The sequence below is a fragment of the Coffea arabica genome, chromosome 6e, assembly GCF_036785885.1.
Source record: "Coffea arabica cultivar ET-39 chromosome 6e, Coffea Arabica ET-39 HiFi, whole genome shotgun sequence".
In the NCBI taxonomy this organism is placed as follows: Eukaryota; Viridiplantae; Streptophyta; class Magnoliopsida; order Gentianales; family Rubiaceae; genus Coffea; species Coffea arabica.
The window spans coordinates 51,414,499-51,439,337 of record NC_092321.1 but is presented as its reverse complement, the minus strand read 5'-3'; the positions used below and the strand labels follow the sequence as shown (position 1 = coordinate 51,439,337).

At 34.4% G+C, this 24,839-nt stretch overlaps 2 protein-coding genes across 8 annotated transcripts in view; both read right to left on the bottom strand.

Annotated features, from left to right (window-relative positions):
• Positions 1-5,144: 5,144 nt before the first annotated feature.
• On the bottom strand, positions 5,145-5,936 carry LOC113693254 (uncharacterized). The gene has a single exon (XM_027211817.1). The coding sequence runs from the start codon at positions 5,934-5,936 to the stop codon at positions 5,145-5,147; it is 792 nt and encodes a 263-aa protein (XP_027067618.1).
• A 1,612-nt stretch (positions 5,937-7,548) lies between these two features.
• The window catches only part of LOC113693877 (uncharacterized), a 37,104-nt gene continuing 19,813 nt past the window's right edge, over positions 7,549-24,839 (bottom strand). Inside the window, exons 1-9 of one of the 7 annotated variants that reach the window (XR_011817144.1) lie at positions 21,671-21,916; positions 19,154-19,352; positions 14,475-14,590; positions 13,797-13,916; positions 13,630-13,708; positions 12,957-13,043; positions 10,786-10,848; positions 7,953-8,087; positions 7,549-7,796 (exon numbers count right to left, since the gene is read on the bottom strand). Coding sequence is in view for 5 of the 7 variants with exons in the window: in XM_027212634.2 (XP_027068435.1) it covers positions 8,010-8,087; positions 10,786-10,848; positions 12,957-13,043; positions 13,630-13,708; positions 13,797-13,916; positions 14,475-14,530 (483 nt within the window). In the remaining 2 variants the exon portion in view is untranslated. The other 6 variants (XM_027212634.2, XR_011817143.1, XM_027212633.2 and 3 more) reach the window with 6 other exon arrangements.

Here is a 24,839-nt window from a genome sequence, read left to right as displayed (position 1 = left end):
TGAAAAAAAAATAGGTGGGGGAAAAGAAGAGATTTAGGGGAAGAGAATTTTAAATAGGTTAATTAGGTTCGATGGGTTACCAAAAAATATCCATTTATTAAATGGGTATTATTGGGTAACCCATTTATACCCATATACAAAAATTTAAGATACAATAAATGGGTATTATTGGGTAACCCATTTATACCCATATACAAAAATTTAAGATACACATACTCATCTATTCATGGGCGGGTATGGATAAATTTAGTTAAGTGGGTTGATTTGCCACCTCTAGTTGGAAGGTACAAAAATAAAGCATAAAACATTCATGCAAAGAAGCATGTTACTAAGCCAACAAGTAACTGAATAACTAATTAAACAGAAGAGCAATGCAGACAAGAGTTCACCAAGCAATAGGAAAAGGTGGAGCTGCAGACCTTGTATTCTCTGTTTTACAGAATTCACCAAGAAGGAAGCTATGAGAACAAACAAAATGAATAAAAGCTTTTGAGATTTAATCTGCTTTGTCAAATGTGCCTTCATGTTTACTGATGTCAAACATTTCATCTAAAAAAGTAGTCAATGGTAAGTAAACCACTCCATTGATTCGTGGTCCAATCTATTGGTGAATGTATATTGACAGTACAAAGAACAATTGATCAAGTGGCTAAAATTTATACAAACGACAGCCTAACTCTTAGCAAATAATAAGCATCCAATCATAGCGAGTCATTGAAGGAAGTAAAGCAATGGCCTATGACTTGCAAATATTGTTTGAATTTTACCATTGCACAATCTAACGGTTACAAAAGGAAAGCAATTAACTGCTACAAATCCAATAGCCAAAAGTTAAGCAAGATATCAAAAATAGTTTAAAAAAGTGCTTTGTGATTAAATACGACTTAACTAAAAATGATAATTCTTAGACTGGCTGTTTCATTTTAATTATGCAAAATTGTTGTAAAACTAATAAACTACTATAATATGAATAGAGATATTTGAGAAAGAAGTAGAGAAAAGGGAGAAAGATATCCTTATATTTCAACAAGATACAAAAGTCCCACAAAGGGTCTCAATGTACCTCTATATATAGGCACTACAAGATTAAAGGTACATAAATTCTATTAAACATCCACTACTACAATAATATGAAGAAACCTATGAAACGGTTTCTCCACTACATGAATAGATTTATGGATTGTAACTTCTATACATAATGTAGCCATAAAATCATGAATTAATCCCCTTGGGAATACAAAGGGACATCCACATTTTTTGTTATTTCATAACACTCCCCCTTGGATGTCCATTATACAAAGAATATGCCTCGTTAAAACCTTACTAGGGAAAAACTCAGTGGGGACCAAAAACCCTAGTGAAGGAAAAAGAGTACACTATTCTTGTGTAATAATTTCTCCCCCTGATGCAAACGTCATTTGAGATCTTTTAATCGTCGCATTCCAATACTCTTCACCAATTTCTCAAATGTCGTAGTTGGTAATGCCTTGGTAAATAAATCGGCCAGATTATTATCTGATCGGATTTGTTGCACATCAATTTCACCATTCTTTTGCAAATCATGAGTAAAAAAGAATTTTGGTGAAATGTGTTTCGTCCTATCTCCTTTAATATATCCTCCTTTCAATTGAGCTATACAAGCTGCATTATCTTCATATAATATAGTTGGAGGATTTTTTTTTCCAGAGGATAACCCACAATTCTTTCGGATATAGTGGGTCATTGATCTTAACCAAACACATTCTCGACTGGCTTTATGAATTGCTATTATTTCAGCATGATTCGATGAAGTGGCGGCTAGTGATTGCTTTGTAGATCGCCAAGAAATGACTGTGCCTCCATATGTAAATAAATAACCAGTCTGAGATCTTGCTTTATGTGGGTCGGATAAATACCCAGCATCAGCATAACCAACCAATTCAGGTTTGGATTTATTTGAATAAAATAAACCAAGATTTATTGTTCCTTGGAGATAGCGAAAAATATGTTTAATACCATTCCAATGTCGTCTTGTGGGCGAGGAACTAAATCTTGCTAATAAATTTACTGCAAATGATATATCAGGTCTTGTACAATTAGCAAGATACATTAGTACACCAATTGCACTGAGATATGGTACTTCAGGACCAAATATCTCTTCATTTTTCTCTCGTGGTCTAAAAGGATCCTTATTAGGATCTAATGATCTGACAACCATTGGGGTACTCAATGTATGTGCTTTGTCCATATAAAATCGTTTTAATACCTTCCGGGTATAAGTAGTTTGGTGGACAAAAATTCCACCTTTCAAATGCTCAATTTGTAAACCAAGGCAAAATTTTGTCTTTCCAAAATCTTTGATCTCAAATTCTTTCTTCAAATATTCAATACTATTTTGAATCTCTTCAAGAGTTCCAATTAAATTTAGATCATCAACATATACCGCAATTATCACAAAATTTGATCCATTTTTCTTGATAAAAACACATGGACATATTGGATCATTGGTATAATCTTCTTTAGTCAGACATTCATTGAGGCGATTATACCACATACGTCCAGATTGTTTGAGCCCATACAGAGACCTTTGTAATTTACTAGAATAAATATTTTTAGAATTTGATTTGCATGCTTCAAGCATGTTGAATCTTTCGGGGATTCTCATATAAATATTATTTTCAAGATTCCCATATAAATATGCAGTAACGACGTCCATTAGACGCATATCTAATTTTTCATTTATTGCAAAACTCACAAGATATCTAAGGTGAATACGTTTCATCATAATCAAATCCAGGCCTTTGTGAAAATCCTTGGGCTACAAGTCTAGTTTTATACCTCACAATTTCATTTTTCTCATTTCTTTTTCTCACAAATACCCATTTATATCCTACTGGCTTTACACCTTCAGGTGTTTGGACTACAGGTCCAAAAATTTTTCTTTTAGCCAGTAAGTCCAATTCAGATTGGATCGCATCTTTCCATTTTGGCCAATCATTTCTACGTCGACATTCATCAACCGATCTAGGTTCATGATTCTCGTCTTCTGCCATAATATCAAGTGCTACGTTATATGCAAAAATATTATCAATAATTATTTCTTTTCGGTTCCAACTTTTTCTTGAAGTGAAATTTTTTTTTGAATTTTCTATAATTTCATTCTCTTTAAGAATTGGCTCTTTAGGAGCGACCTCTTCAGGAGGTTGAATTTTGTCACTAATTGTTGATTCATCTACTCCTCTTTTCTTTCGATGATTTTTATCTTTAGAACCAAGAGGTCTCCCACGCTTCAAGCGTGCTTTAGACTCATTAGCACTTGTAATTTGTCCTTCAGGGACATCAATTTTAATCGGAGTATTTTCAGCAGGAATATGTGATTTAGTAACTCTTCTGGAGTCGTTAAATGCATCCGGTAATTGATTTGCAATTCTTTGCAAATATATAATCCTTTGAATTTCTAGTTCACATTCTTTAGTACGAGAATCAAGGAAATTCAACGATTTTTTCCAAATAATTTCTTTTTTAGGTTGATTTTTATCTCCCCCTAATGTCGGAAAATATGATTCATCAAAATGGCAATCTGCAAATCTCGCAGTAAATAAATCACCTGTTAATGGTTCCATATACTTTATGATTGAAGATGATTTATATCCGACATATATCCCCAATCTTCTTTGGGGGCCCAATTTACTACGTTGGGGCGGTGCAATTGGGACATATACTGCACAATCAAATATTCGTAAATGAGAAATATTGGGCTCATAACCAAAAGTTAATTGTAGGGGAGAATAAGTATGATAACTTGTCGGCCTAATTCTCACAAGTGTTGCTGCATGTAAAATAGCATGTCCCCAAGCAGATGAAGGAAGTTTAGACCGCATCAACAATGGTCTAGCAATTAATTGTAGCCGTTTAATAAGTGATTCGACTAGACCATTTTATGTGTGAACATAAACTACAGGATGTTCAACAGTTATTCCAATGGACATACAATAATCGTCAAAAGCATGTGACGAATATACACCAGCATTATCTAGACGAATTTTCTTTATTGAATAATCTGGAAATTATGCTCGCAATTTAATTATTTGAGCAAGCAATCTCGCAAATGCCAAGTTGCGAGTAGATAATAAACATACATGTGACCATCTAGTTGATGCATCAATTAGCACCATAAAATATTGAAATGGTCCACATGGTGGATCTACAGGCCCACATATATCACCATGAATTCGTTCTAGAAATGCAGGGGATTCAGTCCCAATTTTAACTTGTGATGGTCTAATAATTAATTTCCCTTAAGAACAAGCAACACAAGAGAATTCATTGGCTTTTAATACTTTTTGATTTTTCAATGAGTGACCATGTGAATTCTCAATTATTCGTCTCATCATTATAGATCCGGAATGTCCGAAACGATCATGCCAAATCATAAAATCATTAGGAAGAGTAGACTTCTGGTCTACTAGGTGATGAATTTCAATTGTACTAATTTGTGCATAATATAACCCAGAAGAAAAAGAAGGTAATTTTTCTATTTCGCATTTTTTTCCATAAATGATACTTGTGATTAATAAAAATTCACCATTTGTCTCAGTCATTGTCTCGATATGATATCCATTTTCGCGGATATCTTTAAAACTCAACAAGTTTCTTCGAGACTTGGAAGAGAATAGTGCATTATTTACAATAATTTTAGTCCCTTCAGGGAGAAATATAGTGGCTCTTCCGGAGCCTTCAATCAATTTTGCACTACCACTAATGGTATTAACATTTGTCTCTCCCATTTTCAAACAAGAAAAATATTTTTTATTTTTCAATATGGTGTGCGTAGTAGCACTATCAATGAAACAAATATCATCATCACCATTATTTAATCTCAAATATTTGATATCAATTTCTTCTTCAGGAAGAAAATTTCAAACAAAAATAAATATTAATAAAGATGCGAAAATAAATATTCAATGGAAAGGAAATTACATGAAAGATATAAAGCAGCATAAAAATATCTAAATAATCATGGGATATTTGTTGACATTTTCAGGATGCTCAAAAAAATCAGCAACATCGAGGTGTGTCATGTCAGCATCATTACCATCATCATAGTCATTCTTTTGATCAATGAAATTTGTCTCAACACCTTTGTCTTTCTTTTTCAATGATGCTTAATAGAGGTCAACAAGATGCTCAGCCGTACGACAGGTACGGGACCAATGATCTTCCATACCACACCGGTAGCATTTTTCTTCATAAACTTTCTTTTCTTCATTTTTCTGATCGTAGTTATTTTCCCTCTTTTGGAAAACATTTTGTTGTTTGCCACGGTTAAAATTTTCACGAGGCACAAATTTATTACGATCACGTCCACGGCCACGACCACGTCCGCGACCTCCTCCACGGCCACCTCTACGGCCACGTCCACGACCTCGACCAGAATTTTGAAATTGGATCGCATTCGCTTCAGGGAATGGACTTGCACCAGTTGGTCGGGACTCATGATTTTTCAGCAACAATTCATTGTTTTGTCCAGCCAAGAGAAGACATGCAATAAGTTCAGAATATTTTTTAAATCCCTTCTCTCGATATTGCTGCTGCAGGAGCATGTTAGAGACATGAAAAGTAGAAAATGTTTTCTCTAACATATCTTCATCAGTGACTTTTTCGCCACATAATGATAATTGAGAAGTGATTCTGAACATGACTGAATTATATTCGTTGACAGATTTAAAATCTTGCAGCCGTAAGTGAAGCCAATCATATCGGGCTTTTGGAAGAACGACCAACTTCAGGTGGTCGAATCTTTCTTTCAAATCTCGCCAAAGGACAAGAGGATCTTTAACAGTAAGATACTCTGATTTTAATCCTTCATCTAAATGATGACGAAAAAAAATCATAGGTTTGGCACGGTCTTGGTTTGAGGATTCATTTTTTTCCACAATAGTATTACCAAGACCCATTGCCTCAAGATGGATTTCAACATCCAATACCCATGATAAATAATTTTTTCCAGAAATATCAAGAGGTACAAACTCTTGTTTTGTAAGATTAGCCATAAGAAATTGAAATAAGTTTTTGAGTTAGAAATTTACCTTAGAATTTTCTTGAGCAGAATTTCGATAAAATCTAGTGCTTCACCTTTGTTCAATGTAGAGCCTCCGTTTTCATCTTTTGCTCAAAAGTAGAGCTTTCATGCTGATAACGTGTTGTAAAACTAATAAACTACTATAATATGAATAGAGATATTTGAGAAAGAAGTAGAGAAAAGGGAGAAAGATATCCTTATATTTCAACAAGATACAAAAGTCTCACAAAGGGTCTCAATGTACCTCTATATATAGGCACTACAAGATTAAAAGTACATGAATTCTATTAAACATCCACTACTACAATAATATGAAGAAACCTATGAAACGGTTTCTCCACTACATGAATAGATTTATGGATTGTAACTTCTATACATAATGTAGCCATAAAATCATGAATTAATCCCCTTGGGAATACAAAGGGACATCCACATTTTTTGTTATTTCATAACAAAAATAGATTATATACATCTTTCCTAGCACAACGCTTGTAGTCTTATTGCAAAAAGTATCGTTTTTTCATATTCCATTTTAAATATTTATTAGAGATATGATTTATACATCTTAATATTTTATAAGTTTTAACATATCTTTTCCAATAAATATTAGACAAATAAAAACCTAAAAAATTACTTTCTAAACAAATAAATCTCATAACTAGCATATTTATTTTTATTTTTGTGCCATCAGTTAAATCATCTCTTACCCAATCTTTCTGTATTATGGAAAATTTATCAATTTTTGGTATCTCTTCTTGTCACTTAATCTCAAAGAATAAGGAGAGTGTTTATAAAATTAAATAAAATTACAAATTGAAGCAGGCGATGCACTTATAAATGCTTTGTACATAATTAACCTAGCATTTAAACCCCTTCTCATCATGTTTCTACTCTCATTAGGAAAAAAAATATCAATTTTATTTTTTTATGTTCCATTAAAGTATAAATAGGTGATTATCTATATGACTATATCTTATGGAAGTTTGATAAGATTATTGCTTTTCAAACTCATTTTAGGAATATATTTTGACGGCTGGTTTTGATTATCGAGCAAGTTTTGATTGGTCATTGAGCAACTTATGACTTGTTCCACAATTTGCTCAATGACCTTGCAGTTTGAAGATATCATTGAGCTAAAACTGGGAACATGTTTTGCTTATAAAAAATGGAGGCTCCAATATGAATAGAAGAGTCGAGAAAAACATCAATTGTAACTAATAATAGTAGTGATTAGCGAATAAACGAACAAACAGAAGTGAATAGTTTCGCAAGAAGTGGGCAATGCAACTTTATCATTTTACATCCTCCTTGCGTTTCTTTACAATAGATACAAATTATTTGCTATTTCACTCCAATGTCATGCAATTTTTAGAGCATGCTTTTGGTACTAAAATTTCGAACTGCCAATTCACTTAATATTATATATTTTGCTTTTGGTTGATCCCTACTAAATCAGGTAAAAAATGAGCTCCAATGGCAAAGCACACTGGTACAGTAAGGCATGCTTATAATATTTTACCTTGACTAGTATGGAACAAATCAAAAGCAAAGATTAAATTCGCAAAACGCGTGAAAGATTCAAAATTTCCAGCGGCTAAAACATTAAATCCTACATGAAGGAAGAGCACCTCGTGCTCTTGTTCTTCCTGGTTTTGCAACTAAAACATTGAGGAACAAAGAAGCAGTGCTTTACGTACTGGATTGATGCAACAAGTTTGTCAAGTACTTCAACCATCTGAAAGCCAAATTCAGGACTTATATATTCCAAGCAAATCAAGTACACTCCAAATTCTTCCCCAGAAAAATTAAACGCCAGAAGAGTTCCAAGTTCAGAAGCCATATCCTACTGCAGTTGGAGTATATACATAAAGCTGAACCAGTAAAGTTTCACCTAGGACCAGAATGCTGTATGCCATGGCGCTTGGAAAAAGCTGAACTCAGTAAAGTTTCACCTAGGACCAGAATGCTGTATGCTATGGCGCTTGAAAAATTCTCTGAAACCATAGGTGCTGACATCATAGTTGAACTGGGAATGCAAACAAAGACTTGATCAAACAACAATTCGTCACGAGAGAACGAGAGATAGAGAGAGAGATTTATACTAACTACTATCAAACTTAAGATAAGGCTAACTTAAGGTAGAAAACAGGGATTTACAGTTTAACACGTATTCAGGTTGAAAGAAAGTGATGAGTTCCACATTCAAGATACAAAAGGCTAAGGATGATAAAAATACATAAAAAGATTCAGAAGGTGAAAAATCCAATCTGTTACAAACAGCAATCAAGATTGAGTTTCAGATGGTAAAACATACTGGAAAGAAATTGAATTCTATAGAATGAGGATTATAACATAGACATTTGGCTAATGTCATATACGGTATCACTGTAAACAAATGTTTACATGGGCAAGGCTTTGGTCTTCACCACATATCCAATAGCATTTAACATGTGATTATGTGTTAAGCTCTTGACAATGATCTCTTTTACACTGATGACGTCTATAAGGTTGATCAACAGACATAACCAGCTCTATCATAACCTGAAGACTATGATATTCCATATAAAACTAGTACTCATTATACTTCAGTTGTATTTGTTATGAAAATTTTCCAACTCAACAGAATAAGAAAATTCAACTTACTTGGCTCATGAATGAAAGTACAATTTAAGCAGTTAAAAAATCTGTTTAAATACTAATAAGAATGCATCAGGTCCTTCACTTCCAACAGACTTAAAAAGCCATCAAGATGTCCCATTTTAGTTATGACAATGCGATGCTTTAGACAAGTATCTTAGTATGTTCTCTTTTCATGGGAAACAATGAAGCCCAGGAAGTATAGTTCATTGGGCATGAGCTGCATGCTACAGCGTAAACACACAACATCACCTCAAGTTCTCCATCCAGATTCCAGAGCATATCTATTTGTGTTCTTCTTGCCTAAATCCCTTCACAACAGACGTCAGAAACATAACACCTCCAAAATGTTGTTGCTAACAACTAGGCCAACTTAGGGACTTGTAATCATTGAGTATCAACTAAAGGTTAATTATAGTGGAAGATTTTGACAGCATCATGAGAAGGCATATATGCTGCAGCTCCCAGTTGATCCAATTTCAGATGCCACAATAAAAGGTAAAGATGTTTGTCACTGCTTCACTCTTCATCAATTTTCAATCTGGTGAAAAAGATCTAATTGATGGGCAAAGCCCATATAAAACTAGCATATGTAGCTTCAGAGGCATTAAGTTTGTCCTTCTCACTACATTCTACAGAGAAAAACAACAAAACACTATCAAGTGATACGCAAACCCCAATTTTTTTTACGAAGAATCCTCTTACATAATGAAATATGATTGTGAAATAGACCCAAAAACATCACATTTTGTGAATTGACCACTGCTGACTACGTTGATTTTCAATTTTGTTCATCTTTGACAAGATAATTTCAGTAATTCTACAGTAGCAAGCATCAGTAGGAGAAGGAGAAGAATCAAAGAATGGCGAATTTCCAAACTCACTAGCTTGTATACGGACCAGCTATGCTCTTGGAGATTCTTACTTTTCCACAAGGCTCGGAAAACTTTGCTTAATACTGTGTATTTTCATGTAATAACCAAACAGCAAGTAAAATTTGCGTCAATTAACTGATGACACATCACTAGTTTGGAAAAAAAGCTCTCTAGCAGCTCTTGAACACCAATACTTTTACAGCTCTTGCTTACGTAAATGTTTTTAAGACTATTTAACCATTACTACCATAAAAAAAAAATAAAAGAAAGTTACTGGCACAGCCCTGATACTTACACAAAACATGCCTATGGTCTTCAAATATGCTTAAAGAGTAACAAACTATCAGAACTTACGTACTTGAATTCTCAAAAGGCTACCTCACATATGTGACAACTTAGATACATATAGCTTTGTTGAGAAAAATTGTTTACCAAGAAGAAACTACATTCACTAGCATGTCAATGGGGAGGGTTTTGTGCCGACCCAATCCAGTTCCATCATAGTTTCATAACTCTTAGTTCAAATTCTCAAACACAGACCTTACCAAGAACCAGACCTTGTAAGAGAATTATGGGTTGCGAAGGATCTGGTTTTGTACAATATAGACCCAGACCCAGAGCCTACCTACGCCCTTATATGTTCATGTAAACTTGTGCAGGCTTGTAGGTGCCCACACATATAATAAGCAACATATGTTACATGATGCGTATACATGAGACAAGTTGCTAGAATCACTCATTAAGAGATTTTCTAGGTTTTCTGTTTTCTTAGGTAAGCTTTGAAACTCACTAGTAAAAGAACAGAACTGTAATTATTTAGTTATTCGCAACTACCATAAAGGAAAATCTTCTGTACCACGTATAAGAACTTGGTTTAGATCAGGACATACTGAGCACAGAATAGTGTTCATCACAAAGTTGGTCATCCAGTGAGACAGACATAAGACATCCAAACTACAGAATTTAAAGTGCACAAGAAAATTATGGTCGACTTGTAAAATAGTGAACCACTTTGAGCCAGTATGATAACAAGCAACAGTTCAGATCCGGGGTGACACTCTAATGCAATTTAAGCTATCATCAAGTAAAGCTTCTTTCTAGAAGCCACTATATGAAAAAATAAAAAGAAGAAAAGACATTGAGATCTTAGAGAAAGGATAAGAGAACATAGCACGAAAGACTGCCGCAAGTCCATAAAGACTCAAAACTTACAGGTAAAACTTGCACAGAGTATTTTGTAATATTTGGATCAGCAACCCTTCCATGATTAATTGCCTGGTTCAAAAGACAAAGATAGAGCTTAATGAGGCACGTAATTGTCAGCTGCACATAGCCCAAATCTTAGATTAATTGACTTGGACTTACAAAATAGGAATAAGCATCCTACCCTGCTCGGGTCCACAATACTACCAAAAGTTCTTACTCAAAACAAATGGGAAAAAGAAAGCATCATGAAACTACCTTCTCTTGAAGAAAGAAAGAATCTGACTACTTAAATCCACAAGTAAGAAAGAGATAAGGAGAGGAAAACGCCTCAAATACCAAATAGCTGGCATATCCTCGATAAAACACCCAAAATGAAATTATTCCACATATAATAAACAAGATTTAAGGTTTTTACAATTCCAGAGAAGATCAGGAAAGTTGACCCCATATTGATCACACACTTGACTCCATTTTCTGAAATTTTTGCTGGTAGGTGGATATATGAGGACAGGAGACCAAATATTTATGCTATCCTCTATTCCTTGATAACAAATAAATAATTTCAAGGGAAAAAAAAAAGAAATGATTTTTAGATTAACATTCATAGGTATGTTTTCAGTATTGAAAAAGTTCAAAAAATTTCAAGGTGGCAATGGAACAGATACTCTTGATTTTTGTAATAGACCAAGTACTCCCATTAGTATCAACAGATAATCTTATTTTTTTGTAAAAGTTCTCATTAATATCAGAGTCCATGTTTGATTAACATCAAACTCTTTGTTGCCATGAATGCATATATAGGAAGCAAAACTGGGTTTCCCAATACAGCTGAATTTTCTACTGGAATGATTAACTACTTAAGCAAAATAATGGCTCTGTATGGATTCCTAGTTTTTGGAAGAGGGTAGGGGAAGGAGGACAGAGGGGGAAAGAGGAGGACAGAGGGTGGAGGGAGGAAGTGGCGGTCCTTTGCGGTGTTGGTGAGGGGTGGGGGTGGCGGTGGCGGTGGCGGTGGAGGGAGCCGGCAGAGAGGAGTGAAGGGCGGCCGGGAGGCTGAGGTAGGGAGGAAGAAGATGTTTTGAAATTATAAAAACATCCCCAAAAAATTTTAACTTCTTAAAACACCCTATCATATAATTGTACAGTAAAGTTTTTGAGATACAATGCTATGGCATGGCTCCTAAAAAAAATCATCTAATCCATACGGACCCAATAATTTCAAGAGGTAAACAATGATCAGATTTGTCATTACCATTTTTAGGTATGTTTATGGTAATTCAAAAAAAAATTAAATCAAACAGATAATACTGATTTTTGTAAGATTTCAAAAATTCCCTTTAACGTCAACTAGATAATCTAGCTTTTTGTAAGAATACAAGTATTCATCATCACATGTTTGACTCAACATCAAATTATTTGTCATTGTGAAGGTATTGACACAAAAAAACAAACTGGGTTTCCAAATATAGCTAAAGTTTCATTGGAACCCTAAAATCATATGCATAGGGACACTCAAAACAGACAGCTTTGTTGAAGTTTCTTCTTTGCATTAAAAAATCCAGGCAATCAGGTACAAAGATATTTATATACTCACTTCTACTCAAACAATGAGGTTGCATACCACAGCTTATTATAACTTTGCTACAGTCAAAGTGTCGGCAACTCGAACTAAGTATAGACTAAAACCTTAAAATTTTATCAATCTTATCATGATAACTAGCTCAAAATACACTACACAGTTAAAAAGAATTTTAACCCTTCATCTTTGCTTGAATTAGCCAGGAAAGCATTACCTGATGAATTTTATGGCAAGTGTTCTGCACTTTCAAGCTTCAACCAATTTCATTTCATGTACACTGACAAATGAATTGCATTTCTCACTTATCCATCAACCAGACTTGCAATGCTCTCATTACTACATTCAGCCAGAAGTCATTCTCTATTACATCGCACTTAAGTACTAGTACACATGAAAGACCTTTAATAGGATGTGGGATTAGAGGAGTATGGGCACATTATCAATTCCACAAAAACATTCTACAAAACTAGAAAGACAAATTGCTCCATCAGACGTTCAAAAAATTTGGCATGACATTATAAAGAATATAATAATAATTGTCAATTAATGTACATGTAAAGCAAACCACAAAAAGATATGGTTTTCAGGTTACACTTACTTGTTCAGGACTATGAAATATCTCAATAAATGGATATTCCGTCTTCTGGCGAGATATACAAAAACCAGGATACTTTGGGCACTCAACCTGTTATAGCAAAGATATTTCCAGCACAGAACCAAATTAGTGAGATGGCCGACTATTCTCAATACAGGGAATTCTTCCTAAATGTAAATTCAAATGTAAATTCAATGATCGGCGATGTACATTGGCAAAATTTATTTCAGTTATACAGCTATTAGCACTAAGATAGTTATAAACCATGTAAGCATCCAGGTGTAGGCACACTAATATATACGCCTGTGGTGAAGCATTCTCGTATGAAAACCGACGTAATGAATGCACAATAACCTTCATATGCATGAAAAGAAGGTGGCTTCAGCTATATTCCAGCATTGAGGAAAGTGAAATGCAAAAACTAACAACTTCTATGGAATACTACTTCTGGAAAACAAAAATTTTGCTCTTGAGAAACATGAAGAATTGTTTGTGGACCTATTGTTCCCCTTCTAAATGTTTAATTGGGCAATAAGGAGAGGCATCACATTTTCGATTCATCACATTATACAGCTTATATTTCTACCAAGCACCCAAAAAACATGTGTCACGTCTAACCAAACATCCCAATTAGGAAGACGACGAGTGCAAAATAAAGCATCTAGAAGTGACTTACACGCAAAAATTTTACATGAGGATAGAAGTTGACTGCTGCTTCCTCAAGAACTTTGTCAAGATGCTTTGTAAGGTTACACCTGCATAAATTAGAAATGCATGACTTGAGTATATAGGTTCATGAGCAAGACAAACAGTCAAGGAAAAGAGAACAAAATGCAAAATTACTTGATGGTAAATGCAACAACCACAGGGTAACCTTGATGAAGAAGCTGGACAAACTCCCGCTCTGAAGTAAAACGAATAACCCTTGATGGCCCAAGATCCTTTGGATATCCAGTATAATACCTTCAAAACCCAATTAGGCAAAAGAATGTAAATAAGAAACAAGATAAGGGTAAAGAAAATCTCTAACTGGAAAGTCAGGGAGCTAGGACAAGAAGTAAATAGGTTAAAAATTTTGGCTTTGCAATCACACTGGGCTATAGTTTGGCATTAATTTCAAGGATTTAGCCATTCCAAAAAATTAAAACAAAAAAGGCATTTATGTTTTTCAAAGGTGGTCCAACACCAATGCATAGAGAGTTGATAGTCATGAAAATTATATGGCAAAGCAAAAGATACACCTCAGACACAACAATTACTTTCAATGGACCTAAGTCCAACTGCTATGAAGGATGGTCGCGTTTCCAAAGTGACTATTTCTCCAATAAATGCATGTTGAATCAGGAAAATCTTCCTAACAATAATTGAAACCAATATGAAGTAACATAGCAGGAAAAAAAAATGAATATGATACCAACTCTTGCAATATGAAAATTCATTCTTACCGTTCCACTACAATTAGTTTGCCATACTAAAAGTAGAAGTGTACAAATCAACGCAGTCAAAAAATACACTACACACCTGCAAGTTGCACGGAGATTAAGCATCATTTTGTCGAAAAAGGAAGGCTCCTCCATTGCAAAGGCAATAAAACAATGTAGCTTGAGTTTTGCCTTTTCTCAGCCTTTCTGCTAATACTATTATAGTTTTAAAAAAATGGCAGAACAAAAAATGGTCAGATTCATCTATTTGAAGAGCGCAAGATATTTAAATCAACATAAGACTTGCATCCTCTTGATCAAGTCTAATCAAACTAAAGCAGTTGGTAAACCAAAACTTTAAGTGAAAATATGAATAAAGAAGAAAAGATAGCCCAAGAATCCTAGTTTAAGAATAAAAACTCGAAGTAATAGTTTTCCTAGATGTATGCATGCCCACTTGCATGACACGAGAGGGTAGAATTTAGCTTATATCATGCAGAGAACTTTGTGACCCAAAAACTAGCATTACAAAAGCACCTCTCAAAACAATGCTTTCCACCCCACAAGAACCATAATTCACCTCTGCAACTGATCAATTTACCCTCACACCCAACAAATAGCTCATGTATCAAAATACTCCACTTGTTGCATGCGCAAACGGTGAAGCTTAGTGATCAAAGTCAAGTTCAGGCTAGTGTATCTATTAGTTGTCCACAAGGAAAAAAAACTATATTCCACTCTAAAATTATAATTTGGTAGCCAATCTTATACACACAAATTACCAAAAATAGGAAAATCCAAATCTCAAGACATAACATTGGGGGGAGGATTGGATTGGGTAGTACGATGGAAGGGGTTGTAAGTAGCAGGTCCTGGGTTCAACACCTCCCACTTAAGATTGGGAAAAAATCCTGTAACATTGCAAGATTGACTCCAGGGAAAAAAGATTTTACCAATAAAAAACTGCTAATGTACCACTATGTGAATTAAATAGATAAAATTTCACTTAGGCAAAACTTCACCAACAACTCAAACACACCAAACACCTCAAGATAAAGTTGCATAAATTTCAAAAACTGGACAGAGGTCTCTATGGTCTCCTCTTTATTCAAGCAATGATAAACCAAAGTGCAGCATTTGAATAGATTAACAATATCTCTTTTGTGACAGCAATTAAAAGTTTATGGCAAGTATACTTACTCAAAAGGTGAAAATCATTTATTAACACATTAGAATAGTCCAAAATTTTGACTGCTGAATTAGTTATAGTCAATATTCACAAAGTACATTACATAATGGACCACCCTCACACCCCCATTTTTTAATAAATGAGAATAAAATGGTATTTCAGATTTTTGGTTTATTCAATGAAAAAGAGAAAAACGATATAGGGTGAAGAATAAGAAACGGAAGACAAAGTAAAATTAATACTCCCTCCATCCCATTAAAAATGTCATACTTTCTATTTTGATTTGTCCCAAAATGCTTGTCACTTGCCAAAAATAGTTGTGAACTTTATGAATAATTTCCAATGCTTACCCCTATCTCACATGACCAAAAGGTAAGTGTTATTAGGCTCAGAAAGTCTTCTATCAAGACTTGCAACTTTGTTGTTAAGTTGATTGATATGCACGCACCAACGATTTTGAAATGATTGCCTTCCGTGTCTTCTCGCTCTAAATCCAACTAGAATAAGTCATATGCCAGCCAAAAAATATGTGGGCCCCGCTGTCATGTTTTGTCAATCCATTGTCCACCTTTCGTGTTCAAACGAAGGGCAAAATGGAAAACGTGGATGAATTCTTCAAAAGTCGGACACCGTTGATAATAAGTTGGAGCAATGGGTTCTACAATATGATCTACGCACGGAATGAACAACTGCTCTTTAGCTGTGAGAATAGAAAAGAACTATCTAAACTTGCAACTTAGTCCCTTGGATTTTTCTTGTTTCCTACTTTGGTCCCATGCTGAGGTTTAGATGCTTTCTCATTAATCCTCTGGAGTATATTTCTTCGAAGTTTTAATTAAATCCGTAAGTTGAAAAAGTGAAATGTAATTTAATTGAATTGCAACTGAGAATTAATTTGCCATTTTTCGAACCGCATTAGTTTAATTAGCTTCGTTAGTCTTGGTTCTCTTCTAGAACTAATGTGAGTGCAATGTGGTACATGGAATTGTGTAGCTTGTATTGCTTGCTTTTGTTTATTTACTCATGTTCATCATTGTAGAATGTTGCAACTGTTCTAGTACACATTCTTCTAGTCTACAAGCTGTCATACTTCTATTTCTTGTTCAAGGGATTTTTTCTTATTTCTTTTATATATTTCTGTTTATTTTTTTACCTTTCTTTTTTTATAAAACTAAAGTTCCAGAATGACAAAAAAAAAACCCTTAAACTTCTCGATTACTCCCTCCGTCCCGAAAAGTGTCACTTTTCGGGACTCCAACTTATTATCAACAGTGTCCGACTTTTAAAGAATTCATCCACATTTTCCATTTTGCCCTTCGTTTGAACACGAAAGGTGGACAATGGATTGACAAAACATGACAGCGGGCCCACATTTTTTTGGCTGACATATGACTTATTCTAGTTGGATTTAGAGCGAGAAGACACGGAAGGCAATCATTTCAAAATCGTTGGTGCGTGCATATCAATCAACTTAACAACAAAGTTGCAAGTCTTGATAGAAGACTTTCTGAGCCTAATAACACTTACCTTTTGGTCATGTGAGATAGGGGTAAGCATTGGAAATTATTCATAAAGTTCACAACCATTTTTGGCAAGTGACAAGCATTTTGGGACAAATCAAAATGGAAAGTATGACATTTTTAATGGGATGGAGGGAGTATTAATTTTACTTTGTCTTCCGTTTCTTATTCTTCACCCTGTATCCTTTTTCTCTTTTTCATTGAATAAACCAAAAATCTGAAATACCATTTTATTCTCATTTATTAAAAAATGGGGGTGTGATAGTGTGAGGGTGGTCCATTATGTAATGTACTTTGTGAATATTGACTATAACTAATTCAGCAATCAAAATTTTGGAGTATTCTCATGTGTTAATAAATTATTTTCACCTTTTGAGTAAGTATACTTGCCATAAACTTTTAATTGCTGTCACAAAACAGATATTGTTAATCTATTGAAATGCTGCACTTTGGTTTATCATTGCTTGAATAAAGAGGAGACCATAGAGACCTCTGTCCAGTTTTTGAAATTTATGCAGCTTTTCTCTTGAGGTGTTTGGTGTGTTTGAGTTGTTGGTGAAGTTGTGCCTGAGTGAAATTTTATCTATTTAATTCTCATAGTGGTACATTAGCAGTTTTTTATTAGTAAAATCTTTTTTCCCTGGAGTCAACCTTGCAATGTTACAGGATTGTTTTCCAATCTTAAGTGGGAGGTGTTGAACCCAGGGACCTGCTACTTACAACCCCTTCCACCTTACTACCCAACCCAACCCTCCCCCCAATGTTATGTTTTGAGATTTGGATTTTCCTATTTTCAGTAATTTGTGTTTATAAGATTGGCTACCAAATTATAATTTTAGAGTGGAATATAGTTTTATTTTCTTGTGGACAACTAATAGATACACTAGCCTGAACTTGACTTTGATCACTAAGCTTCACATCTAGGCAAAGCTTGTTTTGAACTACTTAAAATAATTATACCTTTTTTTTCCAAGCTGTAAGCAGTTTCAACATGTTCTCAACAGCCTTTAGCTTCTGTTTACCCAGAAAAGGCAAATCCAAAGAGGCAACAGCGAGATGCCTTTTGAAACAGCTTCTCAGATTTTCAAAACTTCTAAAACAAAAACATGCTTTCATTCTTTTCATTAGATATTCAACAATGAGCATTAAAGAGGCAAAAAAACCAAAAAAAATCTTGACTTCAATCCTGAATGACTAACTAAAAAAGAGAACATCTATGCAAAAGCTTCGAAGCAATTTGTTTCAAAAGCATATCCTACGAAGCACTTCTACCCTATTGCTAACATTTTGTTTGTCTTTTCTTTCTAGACTTCTTTAATCTCGTAACGTTTTTCATTTCGCATAAAACAGTGTAGACTTGATTTCATTCCTCAAATACCTATAACAAAATAAAGCAAGGAATCATGGAATCTATTTAGTGAAAATTTTATCATTTATAAGTAAAATGAGCCCTAAATTACCACAATTAGTGAGATACTACATTCATTAGCAAATGTCGTACCTAAAGTATTTCTTTGCAATCATGAAACATCTAAAGCAAAACACTAATTAAATATCCAAACAAGGTTCTAATTTTTCCACCTTGAATTGACTCAAAATTACTTTTATTAGCAGCTGCAAAGGTTTTTATTTTTCATTTCTTAAGTCATTCAATTACAAGCAGCCTTTTTCCACAACATTTTGCTCCACAATTATAACATACAATTACCAAAATTAGCGAGATAATACATTCACTAAGAAATTTTGTACCCACAAACATTTAGGCAAGCAAATTAATTACAAATCCAAACAAGGTACTAATTTTTCCATCTTGAATTGGCTCAAAATTATTCTCATTAGTAGCTCAATTTGCGAAGTTAATCAATTAGAATTAGCCTTTTTCTTAATTTTTTCAGTCAATGAAGACAATTAATCTTCTGCATTTCAATTAACAGCACTCAAAATTCAAAGAACAAACAAGGAAAAAAAGAAAAAAACCTTAGCTTATTGAAGTAGAATTCTGTTTCATGAATAATCGCTATGCATTTACAAATTTGCAGAACTACTGATAAAGAAAACTGTGTTGCTTACCTCAGAGCGCTCGAGAAGCTTCAGCGAAGCTGACGTCTACGTGAAAATCGTCATCGTCGCTGTGGCCATGCTTTTCTTATCAGTCGCAGCAGTCTCCTAGAAATTCTGTGCTGTCTTGAATTTTCTTATTTTCGCTTAATAAGTACAGGCTATTGATTCTCTTTCAATGGCAGAGGAGGAGATTTTGTAACGATGGCATCTAAGAAGAAGAGGAAGAGGAAGAGTGGCTTTGTTAGTTAATAGGAGAAGAGGTGCACTGTTTTGATTCTGTGAATGGGGTGGCCGGACCTGAATGAGGGATGAGGATTATAGGGTTTGACAATGATATCTATTTTGCAACTAAATCCCTGTATTTTGACTTTATTATCTTTTTCAACAAGTAACTTAATCTCTTTACAGTTTTACATTTTTTAAATATAATTTCATCCCCTGTGGATCTTTTCAACCTAATTACACATTTAATTAAACTTTTTTATTAAAATACACTTTATACCTATGTTTAGGCTAATCAACAGGTCGGATCTGGGTCAGAATTCATCATTCCGGACCCAGACCCGTCATATGATACCCCATCCGGATCCGGCCCGTCTACCCGACAGGTCTTCTACTTTAACCCACCAAAGCCTGTTTTGCAACAACTTAAAAATTAAACCTATTTTGCAAAGAATTAAAAACGAAGCATGTCGTCTACACTGTGCAATAAATGACTTTGGGGACCAACTTTGGGAACTAAGACAATCTAGGGTCGGCTACATTGACTTACAATCCATCCATGTTTAACATACTATACTACACTACTCTTAAGATAATAAGATATTAATTGCTTTACATCATGGTATTCTGATCAAGAATATACTGTTAGTAGCAATGTTTTAAAACCCGGACCGTTAATTGAACCGGTGAAGTGGAAGGGTCGAGGTTCAACCGGTCGGACCGGTTCAACCGTGGTTCAATAAATAAATAACTATATATATATACACACACACACTCATACATACATACCTGTGCATAGAATAAAATATAAATGTTATACCATAATTAACATAAGAGCAATATTATAGTTATCCAACTTACATGTCCAATTGTCTAAATATTAGAATTAACAAAAAAATATAAGTCTAGAAAACACTCAAAAGGTCCAAACAAGTTCAATTTCTGAGGCTTTTACTTCTTCGTCATTCTAGGACAACAAAGCTTTAAAAAAAGCCACCTTGACAAGTCGTCACCACCATCCAAGACCATTATATGAATCACTGGCAAGTGATAAAAGTATAAAATTCATATTAATACCGTCAACCAATTCATAGTGCAAAAACCAGTCCATGATCACTAGAGGGAAACTAGAAATTGTAAAACATACTACAAAATCAACTAACCATCTGCATATCAAAAAAAAATGAACGAGACTATATAAAAGGTTACTCAGCTCAAATTCACATCCTTAATTCGTTGATAAGAGTCCCCTTAATTCATTGCGTATACTACATAATCCACCATTTTTTTAAAAGTCCCCTTAGATTGTGCTACTAAAACATCTGCCATGAGGCAATATTAAAGATCAGATAAACGAGGGAAAACAAAATATAAGAGTCAGAAAAAGAACAAAGATAACTTGCATGAATCAAGAATCTCAAAACGTTGCTTTCCAGCACCTTAATAGTCGTGGAGATAGAGGAAGGAGGTGGGGGGAAAGTTGAGCGGTAATTTCAGGGAAATTATACAAAGTTTGGAGTTTAAGATTCCACCATTACATGACAAGATGTAAGATATCCCACTGATTTCTCTCATACAGACGTGTATACGAAGGAAATTCCCAGGTCTTAGCATATTATCAGCAGTAGATGGCAGCCAATTAAATGGGGTTCATGCACATTAATCATATCCACGATACAGTGCCTAAGTAATTTATGGCTAGATGAATCTGTGGTGGTATCAAGTCTTATTTTTGTAGAATGTTCTGTACCTAATCATTTGCTTTAGATGATTAACTTAGCTCAACACGATCACTAAATCAGCAACCTTACTAGGCCCCATCAAGATCGACTTCTTATTTGAATAAAGTTTGTCACATCCTCATGATCAAGCAAGATAAACCCTGATCATGGTCAACAAATAAGTAATCATGCGTGCAATCATCCAATGATCCAATGACATAACCTTTGTACTCCAGGCTCCAGAGAACAAAGAAACTGAAACAGAGAACAGAGAACAAAACTGAATAGCTAGTCTCGAGATTATTCTAGTAAACTGAAACAGAGAACAAAACTACCCAACTAATAAAAATTTCACCGCTATTTTCCTCCATAAATTCCAACATTTTCCCGTCAAGATAATCTGGCAACTTATTTTTTGGGTAGTATTTAAAAATTTCAAAAAACCCAAAAATATAAGTACAGCAAGATCAGAAATATACTAACAAAATTAAAAAAAGAAAGAAATTGATGAGACATATATACAGAGGGCCGAAAAAGAAATTGATGATACATATAAACAGAGGGCCGAAGGGATCAAGTTTACTTGTTAAGATAGAACTTCGTGCTGAGCACCGACGGCAAATCGGCAAGTCCACAAGAGCAACCAAGCAGGAAGACCGAAGACGCCAAAGCCTGGAGTAGTTGACTGAGAAGCCAAGCAGTCGGCAAAAGGAGGAAGCCGAGCAGTCGGCGAAAGCAGCGGCAGCAACCAAGCAGGAAGACTGAAGACGGCGAGGAGGCGAAGAGCCGAAGACTGGAGTAGTGGAGTGAACTATGAAGAGTAGACTGAAGATTAGCCGAGGTTTAGAAATTCGATGACGTTCGGTTTAGACGTTTAGTCCTTTTCGGTCAAAGACTCAAAATTCAGTCAATTTTCTGAAAAAATTAAAAAAACCACGGTTCACGGTTCGATCCGAGTTTAACGGTTTGAACGATTTTTTACGAGTTTAACCAAGGATTGTAAAATCGGGATCCTACGTAGGATCGATTTTAATTTCACAGAATCGGATCGTAAGATCCCACCAAAAACTCCCAAATTAACTAAATTAATTAATTTAAAGTTCATATACAGTTTTGTACAACTTAAAAAAATCAAATAAGTAAATTATTTATAAACATATAGTATTTTTTACCTATAGTTTGACAAGAAATAAAGTAACGGAATTCCAAAATGAAGAGAAAAGGTTCGGGCAAATTGTCTAATTAGAAGTAAGAATACAACTCATCTTAACGGTTGATAGTAAAAGCATTTAGTACACATATATAGCTGATAGGTATAATTAAAAGAAACAATCAAATTATGGGTCATGGGTAATCGCGGTTGTTTGCGTTGAGCGACTTCTTTTGCCGAAAATTCCTTAAGCTTTGACAAGGATACAAAGACAATAGAGAATTAGAGATTGGAGATTGGCAAAATTTTGTGAAATTTTATTGAAATCTAGATGGGAAAAGGTTTGGAATGGAGATTGGGAAGCACCAAAGAAGCTTTCTCTCTCTTCGTCCTTTGTGACTTTGTCTCTATTTGCTGTATTCATTTGTTCCTGAATCCTTTTTTTGTTGTACCTTTTGTTTTTTAGACAAAAATTGTTGCAAAATTATAATTAAAGGATCTAATTCTTTGATAAGTTATAAACCTATTCAAAATGTTTCCATTTAGTTTCAAAATTTAGCCCCACATTTATAAAATTCTCAAAAATTCGTAGGATCGCAATGGGATCGTACGATCGTACGATCCCACGAACGATTCTAATGATCCTATGCATATTAAAGCAATTTTCGATTCTATGCACGATCCGAATCGATTTTGCTAATTTGGATCATAGGATCATACGATCCTATGATCCGGATCGCGATTTTGACAACCATGGGTTTGACCGGTTCTTTAACCAAGTCAACACAATCTATGAACCGGACCGGACACATGGCCGATTCACGGTTCGATCGGTCGAGTCGGTTCGGTCCGGTCCGGGTTTGAAAACCTTGGTTAGTAGTGGACGACTACCAATAATCTACATAAATTATGCAGAGTTAGTGGTAACAATCTGCTGGCATTTTTTTTTTCCAATGGTAGAGTAACACAATCTCTTTTGTGGGATGCATATGCTATGTTTTTCAGACTCTGACGGGAATCAACTCGGCCAAACTTAAGGGTCAAGGATCAATGGTTTTGACTGGGGTCGATAGAAGGTTGAACTGGATGATGTCACATATATATATTCCTACAAATCAAATTTACAAAATAGAAATTTCATACATGTTTAATCCTTCACAAATAGCGCAACAAGTTCATGTTCAATCTTTGACAAATATCAATCCAAATAAAACAACATGTTCAATTTCTAAACCAAAGAACTATGTAAGCCATGCTTCGTTTTCGTTTTCGTTTTCGTCTTCATCATCCTTATCTCCAATTTCATAACTTTTATTTGACTGATTTTCTTAACTTGTCGAAAACTTTTGTTTAAACTCAGTTCATGAACTTGTGTATGCAATCCTTCAAATATTTGAAACTGTTCGAGTTAGATTTTAACCAAATCACACTTGTTAAGTTACCAATTTTTTTTAATATTAATGGCTAGTGATTTAAAAAAAAAAAGCACTCCCTCCAAAATTCATCTATGTAGCTAATAATGGTCCATTGATTATGTGCTTGGCAACCTGAATCTTGATTGGAGGCATTCAAAGCTCAAGTAATTGGTATTAAATATATTTTAAAAGAATATAATGGTTTACCATCTTAGTAATTGGTATTAATCCATTTATTAGTCATGCGAGTTTTCCCATCTTCTAATTTACTATTTTCACTTGTCATCTGATCATATAGGTTGAGCCCATCTTTCGGAATTCCATGAATACTATGCCCTAAAATCACAGCATTCCAGAAAACTAAACTCTTCATTGGCATCCTATCAAAAACTAATCGAGTATTGTCCACCCTTCCACATCTATTATACTTCCACATCTATTATACATATCAATTAAGGGCATATTAACAATCAAACTAAAATTGCCAGATTCTCTAATTAGAGTTCCATGAACTGATTTTCCTTCTTTCAATCTGGCAGACCTACCACAAGCAGTAAGCACATTCACCTAGCTTCACCATTTCCCTGAATAACTTCTACCCATTTCTGGATTATATATGACCTATTCAAAATGGTTGAAATAGAATATCTTCCCCCTTCACCAGGACAAGAAGATTGTCAATAGACTGAGAGATCTGGATCCAATTCTCTCAATGATGAAATGTCCTTGAGATCGGATTTTAACCGAAAACAGACATCTCAAAGGATACCCATATTGGTTTATCTAATAGGGGTTTTTGACTTATGTTTGAATTGAATTCCTTATCTAATTCTATATTAGTAATTTCTGAAGGATATATTTTCATAAAGGCTGACTGTATTCTGGCCTTTTTTGGCATGCTTGATAAGAAGTTTAGAAACTTCTTTATTTATATCTTGACAATTCACAATATCCATTACGTCATTGAATGACGTCTGCAATTGAGCAATTTCCTCAGATATTTCTGAGACTTTATCCAAGAGAATAGTTTGCTTATGCATTTGGCCTTCCATCTCTAGTGAGAAAATATGCAAGGCAATTCTTATCAGATTTTATTAGTTCAATTTCAATCATAAATTCAGATAATGCCATTTGCCATCTAATTAATCTTTTATTTTGAGGCAGAGGTTAATATTATTTTTAATAAA